Raw genomic sequence first — 16,027 nt, 5'->3', positions numbered from 1 at the left:
CTAAAGTCCACATCTTTGCTGAGGACTGGATGCACCAGTGAGTTTCAGAAAATGTGAGGCTGTCTTGACAGAAGTGTTAAGAGGGCTGCTATTGTGTGAAGCCGCTCTCCATTCAAACAGCTGCTCGGGCTCCAACTAGATGACCTCATTTCCCAGCAGCCTTGGGGCTTCGCTTCAAAGAGTGAAGAGGAAAGAGCTTCATTGTAAGCTTTTTTTATTTATTTATTCCTCGAGCACACAGAGTGGTGGATGGCAACTTTTGAATGATGGTGTTCATCTCACTCTGAAGAAATTAAATAGATTTCTGTCGTATTTTAGGAGCTACGGTGTGGGACTGGTGTGCTCACATGGACAAGAAACAAGGGAAGTTAACAAATGTGTGTAAATCAGAACAAAAGGAATCATGAGAGAGGTGAAAAGGAGGTGTATCTGTGTGCAAAGGGTGATGGGTTTTATCACTTATGGTGCTTTGCAGATAAAAGACATCGTATGCCCTGCAGCAGTGCATCCTTTTTGGCTCCTGTCTGTCCTCCTTTTAACCCTGCACACTTTCATTTCAGCCAGTGAATGCATACTGTAGCCTGTGTGACAGTCTGTGTTGGGCTTTTGACCGTAGGTCAGCCTGCACGAAAAAAAAAAAAAAACATTTGATGACTTATAACCAGCCCGTTCATATGCAGACACTAAGTCAGTGCTTGTGCGAGGAAGCCTTTGCATGATGTTAACATGCAAAGCAGTTGCCAGTGGCGAGCAAGGACTTGACACGACTGTACAACCCTTACATATTATACATATACGGAGGAAGCTTCATGAAAACAGCTCTCTATTTGTGTTTCAACATTTCACTTGGAATCGAAGAATCCCAAAATATGCCGCCATGCACATGTGGTCCTATTTTGATAAGAGTATCTCCTTCTGCTGTCAGTGCTACCTGGGTTACAAAAACACTGAGTCTATTAGCAGAAAGTTTGTCTTTTCACTGTCCTGCTGAGAGTAAGATGAGAATAACGATACCACGTCTGTACAGTAAATATGGAGCTACAGCCAGCAGACGTTAGCTTAGCACAAATACTGCAAACTGAGAGATGATCTATGGCAGGGATACTCACCTTGCTTTGCTTGGGGGCCACTTTTGCAAAATGACAGGAGGCCAGGGGCCAGCCGCAGCAGCCCCGTACGTGTTTTTAGTATTTGAGGACATTTGTTAGAGTTTCCTAAATTTCTCAGATACTCCGATGTTCCGATTTCTTGACTTTAGGGACGTTTCTCAGACTCCAATACATTTCCTGGATTAACACATTTCTTGGATTTTAGGACATTTCTCAGGTGTTCGGACACTTCTTGGACTATAGGAAGGTTCTTCGATTTCAAGACATTCTGTGAATTTTAGTACATTTCTAGGATTTAAAACATTTCTCGAATTTCAAGACGTTTCTTGTCATTTAGGACATTTCTTGGATTTCAAGACATTTCTGGGATATTAGGATGTTTCTAGGATTTTAGGACATTAGGGGTTTAGCTTGGACTTCTGTCAGGGCGTGCAGGGATCCTCCTCTGGCACTGTTTTTGATAAACAAGCTAAATTTTGATGCTATTTTATGGAATCTGGCAATAAAAGTACAAAAACAATTCCCTGAGCGAATAACTATAATTTTATTGCGAATTAGAAAATGGTTGGGGGGCCACCTGGCAGCCTGTCGGGAGCCAGATTTGGCCAGCAGGCAATAATTTGAGTATCACTGATCTATAGCAAAGCTCTTTCCAAAGGTAAAACAATCAACTAAAAGTTCCCAAATTAACATGTTAAATCAGTGCCTTGTTTTTCCTGGGATGGCAAAGCCATGACCCAGTAATGTGACACCATCTGTGGGGTGCTAATTTGTAAACTATCATACCAACCATTTTTAGGAAGATACGTTAAACAATGTCCCACTCACAAATAAAACGTATCTGATGTGTTTTAACCAGTTACTCCTGGTACTTTTATCAGCTGGGAAGTGAAAGAACAAGTATGATCCATTGCTCGTGTGAATTCATCCGGGTGCGAAGCACACACGCATCATCGGCGAGAGAAAGTTATGATGTTTCTTACGCAACTGTGTAGCCTTTCAAAGTACGTATTCTGTCAGTCTGAGACTTCAGTTGTTTCACGACAAACTGCAACTTTCTTGACTTTGTTACAACCCAGCTCAGAGGCTGCAACAAAGAGAGAAGACCAGATGAGTGCACAGAAGCGTAAAAGGCTATTTATTTTCAAATCTAATAAAGAAAAGCAGAGTAAATATGTCAGTCAGTAACCAGTAGTGATTGCATGAATAGGTGCATAGAAACGTGTGTAGTAATTAAGGAAAAAGCAGCTTGGAAGTTGGTGTGCTGTTATGTCATGAACCACACTGGGCCCAGCTGAGCTTAACTATGACAGACCCTCACTACCTTTACCCAGATCCTGCAAGAGGAAGAGCAGCCAGGAAAATGGCTCCCCTAGTGGAGCAGAGGGGTCATCACAACTTGCAAAATATTCATAATATAATCAAATAATTAAACTGACAAACGTGTTATTAATGGCACAATTCAAAACTGATCAAAGGATTATTTTTCTCTCTATACCACCATACACATTTTCCTGAAATAAGGTGCCATGGTGGTCCACCAAATAGAAGAAGACTTTGCCTCTCCACTACATTTACTGTACAACATTTTATCTCCGCTAGTGTAAAGACAGCCACATAATGTTTCTTATGCCAGTTACTTAACAGATATATACATATTATTATGAATAAGTGTCTGAAATCTCGATTCACTGCTCAGTATCGTGCATCGGGAGTGGTGAATGAGTGAGTAAGGCAAAGGCCTCTACCAAGCTGTTTCCTTCTTCTTACAGACTTTGTGCTAAGCTAAGCTAACTGGCAGAAAATAAGTACATTTTCAAAAATGTCAAAAAATTCCTTGCCATTTATATGTTACTTTTCCTTATCACGGCAACTAGTTTAATCTATATTGTCAGGCTGATTTGTTTCTTTGTGAATGCATATATATATATATATATATGTAAAACAATTGGAAAAAGGTGGGGGGGGGTTTCCACAAGTTTTTACTTCCTTTTCAGACATGAAATCCTTATGTTAGTTTACTGCATATGTATTTTGTTTGTATTTTATTTTCATTTTGTTGTTGTATCTAATTTGCCATGTTCAAAATAAAGATCTATAATAATATTAATAAAAATACTAATAATGAGGTGTGTGTTATAAATTATCAAGAAGAGTAATACTGTTAATAAGCATTTGTTTAATAGATATTTATAATTACTGCAAACAATAAGACATGCCAGAGTGTCTTAGAAATTGGAAAAAGGAGCTTCTGGGAGACAAGAAACCAAAGACACACAACACACACATTTGGAGACACACAGTCCGAGCCTCACATTGATTTGTGTTCGTGACAAATGATGAAACAACGGAAAAGGAGCTCGTAGCCATCAATAGACACACCAAGACAGTTTTCTAGTAGATAACCGCACCCATGTCAAGTTAATAAAATAATATTTCTGTGATATCAAATCACAGTGATTCCAGAGAAGATAATGTGCACAGGTTTCCTACGTTACAACCAAGAAAAACAGACCAATGTTGATGTGATCAGTGTGCCTTAAGTCTGCACCAGGACAGACACGACGAATCAAATCAGATTTTCTCATATCAAATCATCGAGCCTGTTTGATGGCACGCTGCTTGTTTTATTTGCAATAATATTTCATGGATAGGGACCATTATTCTTTGTGGTAATTCCATCAAAGTAAGGTCATCCACCAACTGGGGCAGACTGCGTCACAGGTTTGGTTAAAAGGTCAAAACAACAGAGTCTTAAAGGTTAACGTCCTGCAGCAACAGAATAACAGTGCGACCCCTTTCCCTTTTGTCCTCTTTTTAATAGTGCTTTACCATTTTACTTCACGCCACAGCCACTCAAACTTCTCTCCATGTCATCGCCTATAGCTTCTGTAACATAGGAGAAAATGATGCGTTTGTGCTGCAGTGCTTTCCATGGTCCTGAAACAAGCATCTGCCTCTGTCGCTGTCTGTCTCTTGTTTATTCAAATTTGCAACCCTAGCTTAAGGGATGCAACACAACTAATAGCCCCCCGTAACCCCTCCCTGCTGTCAGTCTCTCTTTCTGTCTCTAACACACACACGCACACACACACACACACACAAACATACACACACACTGGTTCTTGCCAGAGGAGGAGCGACATCAACGCCGGGTTACTTTCTACCTCTCTCTCTGCTCCAGTGTGTCGACAGAGGTGAGAGTAACATGGACCATACTAAAACAGCTCATCCATGTCATTCCCAGCAGACAAGGTAAGATAACATTTCTCTGCAAATTTGCACCAAACTGCAGCAGGCGAGGACACTTTGTTAGTTAGGAAATGATCCTAACTTATGGAACAGCAACGTTTAACAGATTAAGGTATATGAAGTTTATTTTGGCACCTAAAAAGTATGAATCTTTTTCTGTATAAGCTTTTTTATGCACTAAAGACAAAAAAAAGCTTCATTTAAACAATGCTAATTAACATTAAGACATACTTGTGAGCTGTATGCAAACATTACAAAATTGTAAATTTTTAGAAATGCGAAGCTATATTATGGGAAAATTGAATTATTGATGAAAAGGTCACTATGAACTCACAGACAAAAGGAAATATCCAAGATTATAATGTGATACATTAGTCTATATATTGATTGAAACGTTATCCTCCATACGCAGTTTCAGCTTCCTGAGGAAGCTTCTAATAATAATGTAGAGTAGAACTGGGTTTTATTGTTCCCCAGCGGCTGTTTTAGAAGTGTTTATCTTCATTTCTGTCCTTAGCTGTAAGGTTTCAAACAGCCACCAGCATCAGATCCAGACTCTGGATTCCCCGGTCTCCCCGCTGCCAAGGAATCCCCCCGCGTACACTACAATATGTTTGTGTTTAAGAGGGAAATTAGATTTCAAACAGAGAGCTCCTCCCTGAAAACTGCAAGCATGCAAGATAATTTTTTTTCTTTGCTCATTAACTCTCCTGTCCCCTTGGATGGACTCCCTCAGTTTCCTCTCTTCTTTTAAAAATAGAGTTTTTCAAAACTAATGTTTGTCCTTCATGTGTTATCTCTTCTGCACCTAATCATTTCAGATTTATTTCGTTGTCCTTGCCACCCTGGTCACTCTGCTATTTGTCTCTCTCTTTTTTTCTCCTTTCTGGCTCCATTGCAGAGCTGCTTTGGACATTAAGTGGTTTTCTCTTCTCTCAGTTACACTGCTGTGCGAGGCCAAAGCTCAGCTTGATGTGAAATTTCCCACTCTTTAGATTCAGGACACACTTCTCTGAAATCACAACAAACTTACAGTAACTAGTGTAATAACATGAGCAACCTTTGCTTCAAAACCCCGAGAGGAAATGTGAGATCTATCGAATGTTGCTTTTACAAATTAAACAGTGTGTGACTTAAAAAAATTGGCTGAAATTACGTGTATGCACTGTGTTGGGTCATTTGATCTTGTGTATTAGGGGCCGACAGATTATCGACCTGGCCATTTATCTGGGCTGATACTTGGCATTTTGCAGATTATCTGTTTTTTTAACTTTTTATTTTCCATTTTCATAAGAGGGAACATTCCCTGACATCGGACTTTATATGAAATGGTAATAATAATGATAATAATAATAAATAAATAAGTAAATAACATAAGGGGGAAAAGATTTTTTTTTTTTGATTTGTATTTTTTTACAAAAAGACAGACATTTTTCGCAGAGCAGGGTCAATCATATGGAGACATTTTTCAATGATCATTGTTTTGGCATTTTACTGACTGCCAATAAATTAATTAATTAATGAAAAATTGTGCATATTACACTCAACAAACACCAGTGAAGGCTTTTACTTTGTAAAACCTCAGGGAGCTATTTTTATTCATTCATTTTTTAAATTAAATTTTCACTAAACTTTATCATGGGAACTTGCTGTATATGATGTGGAAAGGTTCAGTTTTGCTAAAGGCACTTAAACAAAAATTTGCGTTGGAGTTTGTTATATTCCAAAGTCTAAATTTTGACAGGAATATTTCCTTTTGTATTGTAAATGCATATCAGTTCCAAATATCGGTTATCAGCCTAATTAAGTACTAATAATCAGTGATGGCCCTGTAAAACCAATATCGGTCTAATGTGCAAATGTATTGTGTATTTACATGCTTTGAAATTGCTGATTGAGTTGAAATCCCGTCTGTGCAAACATCCAGAATATTGTAACATATTTCCCATTAGAAACATGTTTGTCCTGAAAACATGTAAAACACATTTACAAGATAAAAATCTATTTTGCACTGAAATAATAAAGCACAACACTTTGATCTGCAGTCGTTAAAGCCTCCTTTTGATGAAACGGTGTACTCTGTGTAACGTCCGCTCTTGACTCTGCAAACAAACCCCTTGATTCACCATCTCATCTGCTGGTGACTCTGCAGCTGACTGCTGTTTCGTTCATGATATCAAAGACAGTACAGACTTTTTAAAGCCGGGCTGCCAGATGAGTATATCCTAGCAGCATATTACCGGTACAGCTGTTGCAGGCAGCATCTGCTGGATCTAATTACTCTGTTTCTGTGCCTGTCAGAGAAATGCTGTTTGCCTCTGTGACTCTCTCCAGTAGCCCTGGATCACAATTAGGGAGGTCCAGTAATGTAGGTCTTATTAGTGTGAATGAAAGGGAAGAAGTGAGGACGGGCTTGTGAGCAGTTAGTGATCTCCCGCTCTGTTACTAACCAATTCCACATCACATGGCAACGTCTTCACCTGAGCTTATTAGGCAGCTTGTTACTGTATGTGGTGAAAATTTACTTTGCAAACTAGAAAGGCGAGGTGTATTTAAGGTTGATTCAAGGTGCTTTACATAAGACATAAAGGCTGATAAAACAATATTAAAAAAAATACAAAAAGCTAAAATAAAATAACTAAAATAAAATGGATTAACAAGTAAGGGTAAGTAAGGGTGACTTGGCTGTTATAGAAAATCTCCTTAAAAGTTTTGTAGTATGAGAACATATCTTGTGTAGTACAGATGGAAGACATGACAGTTCCCAAAAGTGATGCCAAAACATCTCGATCGCCCCCTGGTGGCTGGCTGCAGTATAGATCATAAACCCCGCCCCCTTCACAGTAGCAGACGGGACACAGGCCAAACTAAAAAATCAAAGAACACATCAAAAACATTTTCCCAAAGATGGCTTTTGTTATTTTAGGTAGTTCTTATCAAGCGGATACGTTTTTGTGATAATTTGGTATTATTTAGTTTTTTGATGCCATAAAAAGTGGGTTGGATGTCATGATTAACAGCTATGTGTGCCAATTGCTGTGCTTGCCGTCAGTGGTGCTGCGATTGGTTGGATGGGTGTATGGGCGGGACACAGACTCTGGCTCCTGATGATGTCATCAGCCAACATGTTCTCATTTTAACTCACATGGTGTCGCTCTGTCAGTGACCTTTCATGCCAACTTATGACCTTTTAGGTATCCTTCTGCATCAGCTGTTTGCTCCAGGATGCCGTTACCGTGACGTCAACAAATGCACATGGTGGGATGACGCAGCACAGTCCTTATATTTACCCAACAGCACAGACTGTCAGGATGGAAAGATTGGTGGTTGATGGTTAGATTAAAGCAAAAGAGACACATGGTATGGTGTAGAAAAACACACACATCCACACAGGAAGTGAACTCGGGTACAAAAGTCAGCTGTATGTGGGACCCATCCACCCACCCAAACCTATAAGCACATTCACGCTCCTTACATTACATGGTTAACAGCAGCGTTATTACCAAACGCTGTCCTTCGGCGTTTCTTGCAAACATGATCGGTTCTGTCCAGCAGCGTTCTCAAGTGGCACCGCCCCTGTGCGTTGCATGTGGACACGCCCAGTGGCCTCTAGCTGTTCACCAGCATATTCTGACAACTGTTTCTGTCCAAGTGCGTTCTCATCTGTCACCGCAGAAGGTGGCTTTTGGCATCGCGTTTGTATGCCGAAAGCACAGACGGAGCGGTGCTATTTGATGATATCGGAGTGAGAACGAGCTGCACCAATGCCAAAAAGCAGCGGTTGTATCCTGGTTATTTTGGCTTCATTTTTGTTCAGCAGGCGGATGTGGAGACACGTCGTTAATCTTTATATACAGTCATTATTAGACAAGTAGGAAAACATCTGGAGTTTTAGCTCATTTTTCTTTTTCTTATTGTGTGGCTTCGAGACAGCAGCAGCTGTGTTCAATGAGGTAATATTGCCTTTTTTGTCAACAGAGTCTGGTGGCTTTAAAGAGAGCATGTAACAGCTTCCATTTCCTGTTGGAAAATGCTGTCTGACAGCAGGGAAAAGTAGTGAAAATATTCTGAACATAGTATACACCATAAATGATTTTTTTGGGATGGGCCTTCTTTAAGCGGGGTTAAAATATGTTTTGCTGCTGCCCCCCATTAAGAGGAGTAGCCATTTTTTGTCTAGATCACCATCCACTGTGGGTTATAATCTTACTATGGATAAGCAGGCTACATTATACAATGCAACTATTTCTCATCACATGTTGCTGCTTTGCCGTGGACTCCTGTGTCTACATATTACAGTTTAGCAAAAGCACATGCTGGCACGGATTATTATGTTTAGGGAAAGGAGGCACATGGAAAGTAGAAAAAAACAAAACAGTACACTGAACTCTAACATAAAAGTCCCTTTGTTTGTGGGACCCATCCACCATCCCTCTCGTCCAAAATCAAAAAACAAAAAAGAAAGACAGTGAAAGTAAAAAAAATAACAATAAAATCAAGGACATGGTCCAAAAAATGATTAAAGCCATAATTATTCTTTACAAATATTTTAAAAATATATAATTATGACAATTTCAAATATGAAATAGTAAAAGTGACGTCCATCCAGGTTTCGAATATCGTACAAAGCTCTTTTCATGCAAGAAAACACACATACCATAACCCTAATGCTAACGTCTACCTCACCTTCTTCTTACATCAGTGCAAATCTTACACTGTAACTCTTCATTCACTAAACGTCCGCACGACTCAGACCAAAAAATCACAGGCTGTCAAAACAAGGCCCTGAGAATTACAGCTAAATTACACCCAAACAAACACACAAACACACACATACACGCTCTTTCTCATCTGTGACAGAAAAATCCCAGAATGGGTCTTTGATGAGTAAGTGATAGAGTTAGAGATGCTGTAATGAAGTTTCATCTGGCTGTAAGAGCAGGAAGGAAACATCTCTCAGGTACAGTATGATGTTATCATGTGGCCTAATGGAGTCACTTACGGGGTTTTAGCAGTATGCAGCTACCTTCATGGTCCCAACTAAGTCTCTTTACATTGATTTTCTGATCAGAATACATCAGTTAATCACATTGCTATGCTGTGTTTACATTGTAGGTCTATTCCTGATGTTTCTTGGTTTCTAAAATAACAGTAATGATTTGCCTTAATTGTGCTGTTTTGTTGGGGGGCATTTTGAATACACAACCAATTATAAATACAAAAGAACAGGTATTTGTGTACACATATCATATGTTGTTTAGTGGATGCTTATTTTTTTTAAGCACCATATCATACCTGGATTTTTAGCGTAGGCAGTGGAAATCTTTTATAACTCACAGAACAGGTACTTCCAAAAAATAATTTTCCATCTTTGTTTCTGTCACAAATAAACGCTCTTTTGATGCTGCCCTGTCTTGATCTAAAATCATGACCTCCATTACGATTTATTAATTGTCCCAAAGAGCAAGCATGTATGCCCGTGCAGACACTTCCCAAAAGAAAATCCAATTTTTAAACCTGATAGTATCTATCCCATATCAAGTTGCAGAGATGCTGTTGGGAAATGACTCATCTACGCCTGCAGGATCAAGAACACAACTTGACATTTTTGAATTGGCTCTCATGTGCAGATTATATACTCTCAAAGGGCACTGTGAGACTTTCAAGGCTAGATGGGAAATTTAAATGAACATACCAGAAGTGTAGGTGGCTTTGTTACATCGTCTCGTTCAACCCGTCGGGTCAGATTTGATCAGAGATAAGACTTCCCAGTCGCTAAAGTTTAGGGCGAAGAGAGTAGCTCAGAAAACAACAACCAAATCTCCAGCAAACACGTCAGCACTGAATGATTCTGCAAACTATGGATAGGTTATATTTGAGCTTTAGTATGTAGCAGACACACTGAACTTTTACATTTCAAAAACACTTTGGTTAGGGTGTAGTTAGGTTTAGGCACAAAAATCATTTGGTTATGGTTAGAAAAAGATAGATTATTAGCTCAAAATACCCTGTTCGGGGAGCACAATCCCGGCAGGAAAAGCAGTGAGGTCTTGGTAATAAAAAAAAAAAAAAACACCTATTATGGTCAAGCAGCTGCTGGAAAAACAACAGATCAACAAAAACAACCACAAACAATTGCCGAAAAGCTGCTGGAAAAGCAAAATGAGTCACTAAATCACAACTGGTTTTGTTGTTTGCAGGTCTCAAACAGTGGTCTGCAGGCATTTCACCTTGGTGACGCATCCACCATCCCCTTAAACTCCAGATGACAACACCTGTTTATATATAACATCACTTTATAAATGTTGATATGATTCATATGAACCATACAAATGTAACAATGCCAACATTTTCTTCTGGCAACTGGGCTGGCAAAGACAAAAACATTTGTGCAAGTGTACAACCTCAAACAAGGTATCAGAGTCAAAAATGGTCTCAAAAATAATTATTAATAGCATCTGACACCATGTAGGTCTGGCTAATGTGTTTTCATAAACAGATGGTAAACAAGCAAACAAAAAAGGTAGCTAACAGCAAACATTTGCTGCCAGACAGCCGACATGGAGCACAGAAGCGTAAAGTTGACATTTTGTGCCATAACGGCCTCTGAGTGATGAAAAGTTGATTCACTGAAAGATGAGACTGCTGTGGTTGTCTGCATTTGATTTGTACGGCATCTTTTTATATAATATATGTGATAAGCAGTGTTGGGAAGTTACTTTTGAAATGTAACAGGTTACAGATTACTAATTACCCTGTTACAAAATGTAATGTTACAGAACTATTTTAATACTTCATCAAAGTAATGTAACTTATCTCATTTGATTACTTTTTGATGACTTTTCTAACAAATGTTTTAAACGGGGCAATAAAGCTGAAAAGACTTAACAATATAAGTGCATGAATGTTGCGCTAAAATTTGTCTCAACTGCTTTGCTGCCCCGCGTTGTCCAAAAATATGCCATGAGAAGGCATTCCTGCACGGCACAAAAAGTAAAGCCACAGAATGAATGTTTTATTCAACATATTAACTTTTTACTGAAAGGAGTTTTTTTAATATGTAACCCTTTTTGTAACATTTAGCTTAGTAACTGTAATTTAATTACATTATTTTCCTCAGTAACCAAAAGATTACATTAACATTTATTCTGTAATTTAATCATTGTAAGTAGTTGCATGTAACTTTTTACTCCCCGACACATTGGATGCGAGAAGCAGCTGGCCCCGAGACATTTTTACATGATCTAATCTGGCCCCCATTCAAAAAGTTTGGACCCCTGGATTTAGGTCAAATCCCATCTACAAGTACCAAAGCAGCTGGTTTACTGTGCAACCTCCAAGCGACCTTTCTAATGTGTTGTTCCTGATATGAGGATGTGGGACACTGCTGTATATTTTAAACACAGCTGCTGCAGTCTTTGTTTGCACACCTGTCCATCCCTCACACCTGGGCCAAGCCCGGGAGCTCAAAAACACACAAACACCTGCAAACTGTTTACTGAAAGTTACGCATGATTTTGCATTTGTAACAGTGCAGAAAGATAAACGCACACACAGATGGGACCGAACTGGCATCACGAAAAGCAAAGAGGCTGAATACTTCACAATGTTTGTGTTTATCAGGTGCTGTACGGACATGATTCGAGCCTGAAGCATCTGTGAGAAGGATATCCGAAACCAGACAGTATGGAGACTCTGAATTTGTCCCACGCCACCAACATCAGCAGTGGTGATAACGCCAGCCTCTTCTCTGAAAGCCCATACTCGACTGTGGAGATTGTACTCATCATCCTGGTGGCTGGATCTCTGAGTCTGATCACCGTTATCGGAAACATCCTGGTCATGCTCTCTATAAAGGTTTGTGTTTTCTTGTATTTGATCATTTATGATTAAAGGACACGCTGAAAAGCACACCCAGACGTAGAGATAAGAACACAGCATGTGTGCAGAGCGGTAATCTAACAGAAATGAGAAAACACACATCACCTCGCACCAAAAAAGATTAGCATCTGACAGCCTGCTCCATGTTGTCTCTCTAAAGGTAAACAGGAACCTGCAGACTGTCAACAACTACTTCCTGTTCAGCCTGGCCTGTGCAGACCTCATTATTGGCGTGTGCTCCATGAACCTCTACACCGTCTATATTGTGATTGGCTACTGGCCCCTGGGAGCAGTGGTGTGTGACCTGTGGTTGGCCGTTGATTATGTAGTCAGCAACGCCTCAGTCATGAACCTGCTCATCATTAGTTTTGACCGTTACTTCTGCGTCACCAAGCCGCTAAGCTACCCGGCGCGCCGCAGCACCAAGATGGCGGGTCTGATGATCGCAGCGGCCTGGGTGTTGTCCTTCATCCTGTGGGCTCCAGCCATTTTGTTCTGGCAGTTCATTGTGGGCGGGAGGACCGTGCCGCCAGGTGAGTGCTACATCCAGTTCTTCTCAAACCCCGCGGTGACATTCGGGACAGCCATAGCAGCTTTTTACCTACCAGTCGCCATCATGATCCACCTCTACTGGCGCATCTCCAAGGCCAGCCGCAGCCGCATGAGGCGGGACAGCAGGAAGACCTCAGGGGCCAGTCTGGGAGAGGGCCCCTCTCACAGCCAGGAGGACGGATGTGAGAGCCAGAACAACTGCATCACAGCGAAAGATGCTCAGGTGCAGGCTGGAAATGGGAAGGAGAAGGAAATGTTGCAGCAGCAGAACGGAAACGGGCCGTGTCAGGAAGAAAGAGCAGAGCTGGTGGACTCCACAGAAGACAGCATCCAAGCGTCAACGTCTAAGGACGCTGAGGTCCCTCCGTCACCACAGAAAGGGTCCAACAATGAGAAAAAGACAACTCAAACACAGCCACCTTCTCCGGAGAACTCAGCTGCTGACAGACAAAGTTTGGCTACAAGGACACTGTTCAAGGTAAATTTGATTACTGAGTAAAAGCCTGTACTTCATGATTCAACTAAAAGAAACATAAAATATCAATCACAAATTTGATTTACAGCTAGAGGGCTCAATGGCAATGTCGACCTGTTTGGTCGGATTTTGTACAAACATTCATTGTCCCCTGAGGATGAATCATACGACTTAAATGACCGCTTGACCCTCTAACACCACCATGAGGGTCACATTTGTGTTTTTGAGTGAGATTTCTTGACAACTATTGGACAGATGGCCATTAAATTCGGTAGCAGCTTATAAAAACTTAGTTCTTGGTTCTTTATATTGATGGTAGCTCATCTATTCACACAGCAGTTTTAAGGAATTTTTCCACTGTTTGGTAGCAGACAGAAAAGACATGGAGACACCTTCACTTCATACATAAGTCAATGGAGTCCCCCTCGGCTCTATGCTGGGAACACCCCACCCAGGCCATAAGCAAAAATCTGCCCGTAATTATGCGCCGTTGACTCCTTTGGCTCTGGCTTTATTTCTTAGATTAGGTAATTTGATGATTCCCTAGTCACCTCAGTCCATACATATGGACTCCAGACTCACTCGTTTCCCCTCCACAGGGGGACCCGAAAGGGTTTTCCCCTTTCTCCTCTCTTATTTGCCCTGACTATTGAACTCTTGGCTATCTAGTTGCATCAACAGAATAAGTTTGAGGGCATCACCCTCAGGAGGAAACAGGAAAAACACAAATCAAAAACTATCTCTGTATGCAGATGAACTTCTTTTATACATGGCTAACCCAGTTCAGGTAGTACTTCCTATCCTAGACAATTTTGGGACCTACTCAGGATAAAAACTGAACCTCCACAAAAGCCAACTCCTCCACAGATTTAAATCGATGGCAGATATTGCTGGCAGACAAACTAGGAGCACCAAGCGCTGATGATAAAGGGAGTGGGGGAAGGGGTCTAACAGTCAATCTGCACACACTTTCCACACAGCGTTGAGAAAGACCTGTTTTTTTTTTAGTCTTGTTGATATAAGACTAAAAGTGTGCAGCCATGCCAGCTCACTGCAGGTCCATATGCACCGGAAAGGCAGAATTACCAAGTTATTTTCATTAGTTTTTCAGGTGTTTTAATAAACAAAAGTATTGGATAAAGGGACACTGTCTCGATTTTTAAACTAAAATTGAACTTAAAATCACTTTGGACATACAGTACATTCGCCAAAAACACGTTGCAAAATTAAAGGTAACGTTGCTCCATGTATGCTGAATGTGTGAAGTTGTGATCACAGCTTGTTCCCCTAAGTTGCCAAAAAGATCAACCAGTATCACGTTAAAAACTTTGGACGCGTCCTCTTCTTCTACTCTGATCCTCCAGGTGACAAAGCAGACCGCTGTGGCAAAGTGGAAAAGGAAGGGCATTTCTTCCAGGGAGAAAAAGGTGACGCGCACCATCATGGCCATCCTGGTTGCTTTTGTCGTCACATGGACGCCGTACAACGTGATGGTCCTTATCAACACCTTCTGCTCCATCTGCATCCCAAGCTCCCTCTGGACCATCGGCTACTGGCTCTGCTACATAAACAGCACCATCAACCCGGCCTGCTACGCCCTCTGCAACGCCACGTTCAAAAACACCTTCAAGCACCTGCTCATGTGCCAGTATAAGAACATACGAACAGCACGATGAAGGCGGACGAACTGACTCATGTTTGTGAAAATAATGCGATAAATCTTGTAAACTGAGACAATACAAAGAGTGAACATATTGTTAAATTATAGACTAGGTGTGTTCTTATTGTACACTACATTTCTTTTTCAATAGGTGAACTTATTCTGACTGCCAGGATACTGTGTTTTACATTTAAAATTATACCACACATTTAACTTGTAATGTTTTCAAAATACATGCCATTGTATTATATTGTATTATAAATCTCAAGACAATGCATTCTGGTGGGAATGTGGATTATTGTGAAAAAAATGCATTTGACTGCTGACATTGTGTCAACTGAGGTCTTACTTTTCCTTTTTGCTCCTCCTACATGAGCTTGTGCAGTATGTTGTTTGGTATGCAACCTTTCGTTTACCCAGTAAAATCGTGCTTAATGTGATGATTTTGTGACCAAAACTGTGATTTAAAGTCTAGTATGAGAAGAAGAAAAAATAATATATATATATAAAAAATTACACTGTATTATTGACATAAAGCATTCGGGGTGGCTTTGAGCTATGAAACTAAAAATAATAAAATAAAAGAGTATTGGCAGATGTAAACTGATGAGCCCAAATGTGATAATTGTCCATGTCCTCTCCACTTCCATGTATGAATACATGCTTTCCATAAATAAAAGAGATTATTACAGAAAGTTTTGTGTCATTTTTTATTTGTCATGACCTAAATGTGCTCAGAGCTAAACTGGGTTAGTGGGAACACTAAATGCAAAGAGCCTGATTTACTGGCTCCATCAGGCTTTAGCTGCACATCACCGCCTTTGCCCGATCTCTGCTGGGCTGCTGCCTGATGGGATGACAAAACACACTGCACCACAGAATATTTCAGTACTGCAGCTGTGTGTGCACTGGAGTAATGAAAGTCTGAAAAACAGAGCTGCAGTCCAGTAACTGCAAAATCATGATCTAAAAGTGCTGAGCTGACGATGGTCACAAAGGCGTGACTGAGGGCCAGTAACTGGTCAACAGTCTAAAACAGCACAACACGTACAGTTTATAACCACTGCAGACGTACAGGGAGGTTCAGAGGCGCACTGT

General features: G+C 40.5%; 1 protein-coding gene across 1 annotated transcript; it reads left to right on the top strand.

The window, feature by feature from the left end:
• Positions 1-4,306: 4,306 nt before the first annotated feature.
• On the top strand, positions 4,307-15,121 carry LOC121950518 (muscarinic acetylcholine receptor M2-like). Its single transcript, XM_042496542.1, has 4 exons — positions 4,307-4,364; positions 11,985-12,218; positions 12,403-13,272; positions 14,634-15,121. The coding sequence occupies exons 2-4, from the start codon at positions 12,048-12,050 to the stop codon at positions 14,943-14,945; spliced, it is 1,353 nt and encodes a 450-aa protein (XP_042352476.1). The 5' UTR covers positions 4,307-4,364; positions 11,985-12,047; the 3' UTR covers positions 14,946-15,121.
• Positions 15,122-16,027: the final 906 nt, after the last annotated feature.

Source organism: Plectropomus leopardus, chromosome 11 (genome assembly GCF_008729295.1).
Source record: "Plectropomus leopardus isolate mb chromosome 11, YSFRI_Pleo_2.0, whole genome shotgun sequence".
Classification (NCBI taxonomy): domain Eukaryota; kingdom Metazoa; phylum Chordata; class Actinopteri; order Perciformes; family Serranidae; genus Plectropomus; species Plectropomus leopardus.
The sequence above is the reverse complement of the archived record's forward strand: the minus strand, read 5'-3'. Positions and strand labels throughout refer to the sequence as shown.

Coding starts and splice junctions, on each gene's coding strand:
- LOC121950518 (XM_042496542.1), top strand. CDS start 12,048: ATGGAGACTCTGAATTTGTCCCACGCCACCAACATCAGCAGTGGTGAT. Junction 12,219..12,402: donor TGGTCATGCTCTCTATAAAG/GTTTGTGTTTTC, acceptor GTCTCTCTAAAG/GTAAACAGGAACCTGCAGAC. Junction 13,273..14,633: donor CTACAAGGACACTGTTCAAG/GTAAATTTGATT, acceptor CTGATCCTCCAG/GTGACAAAGCAGACCGCTGT.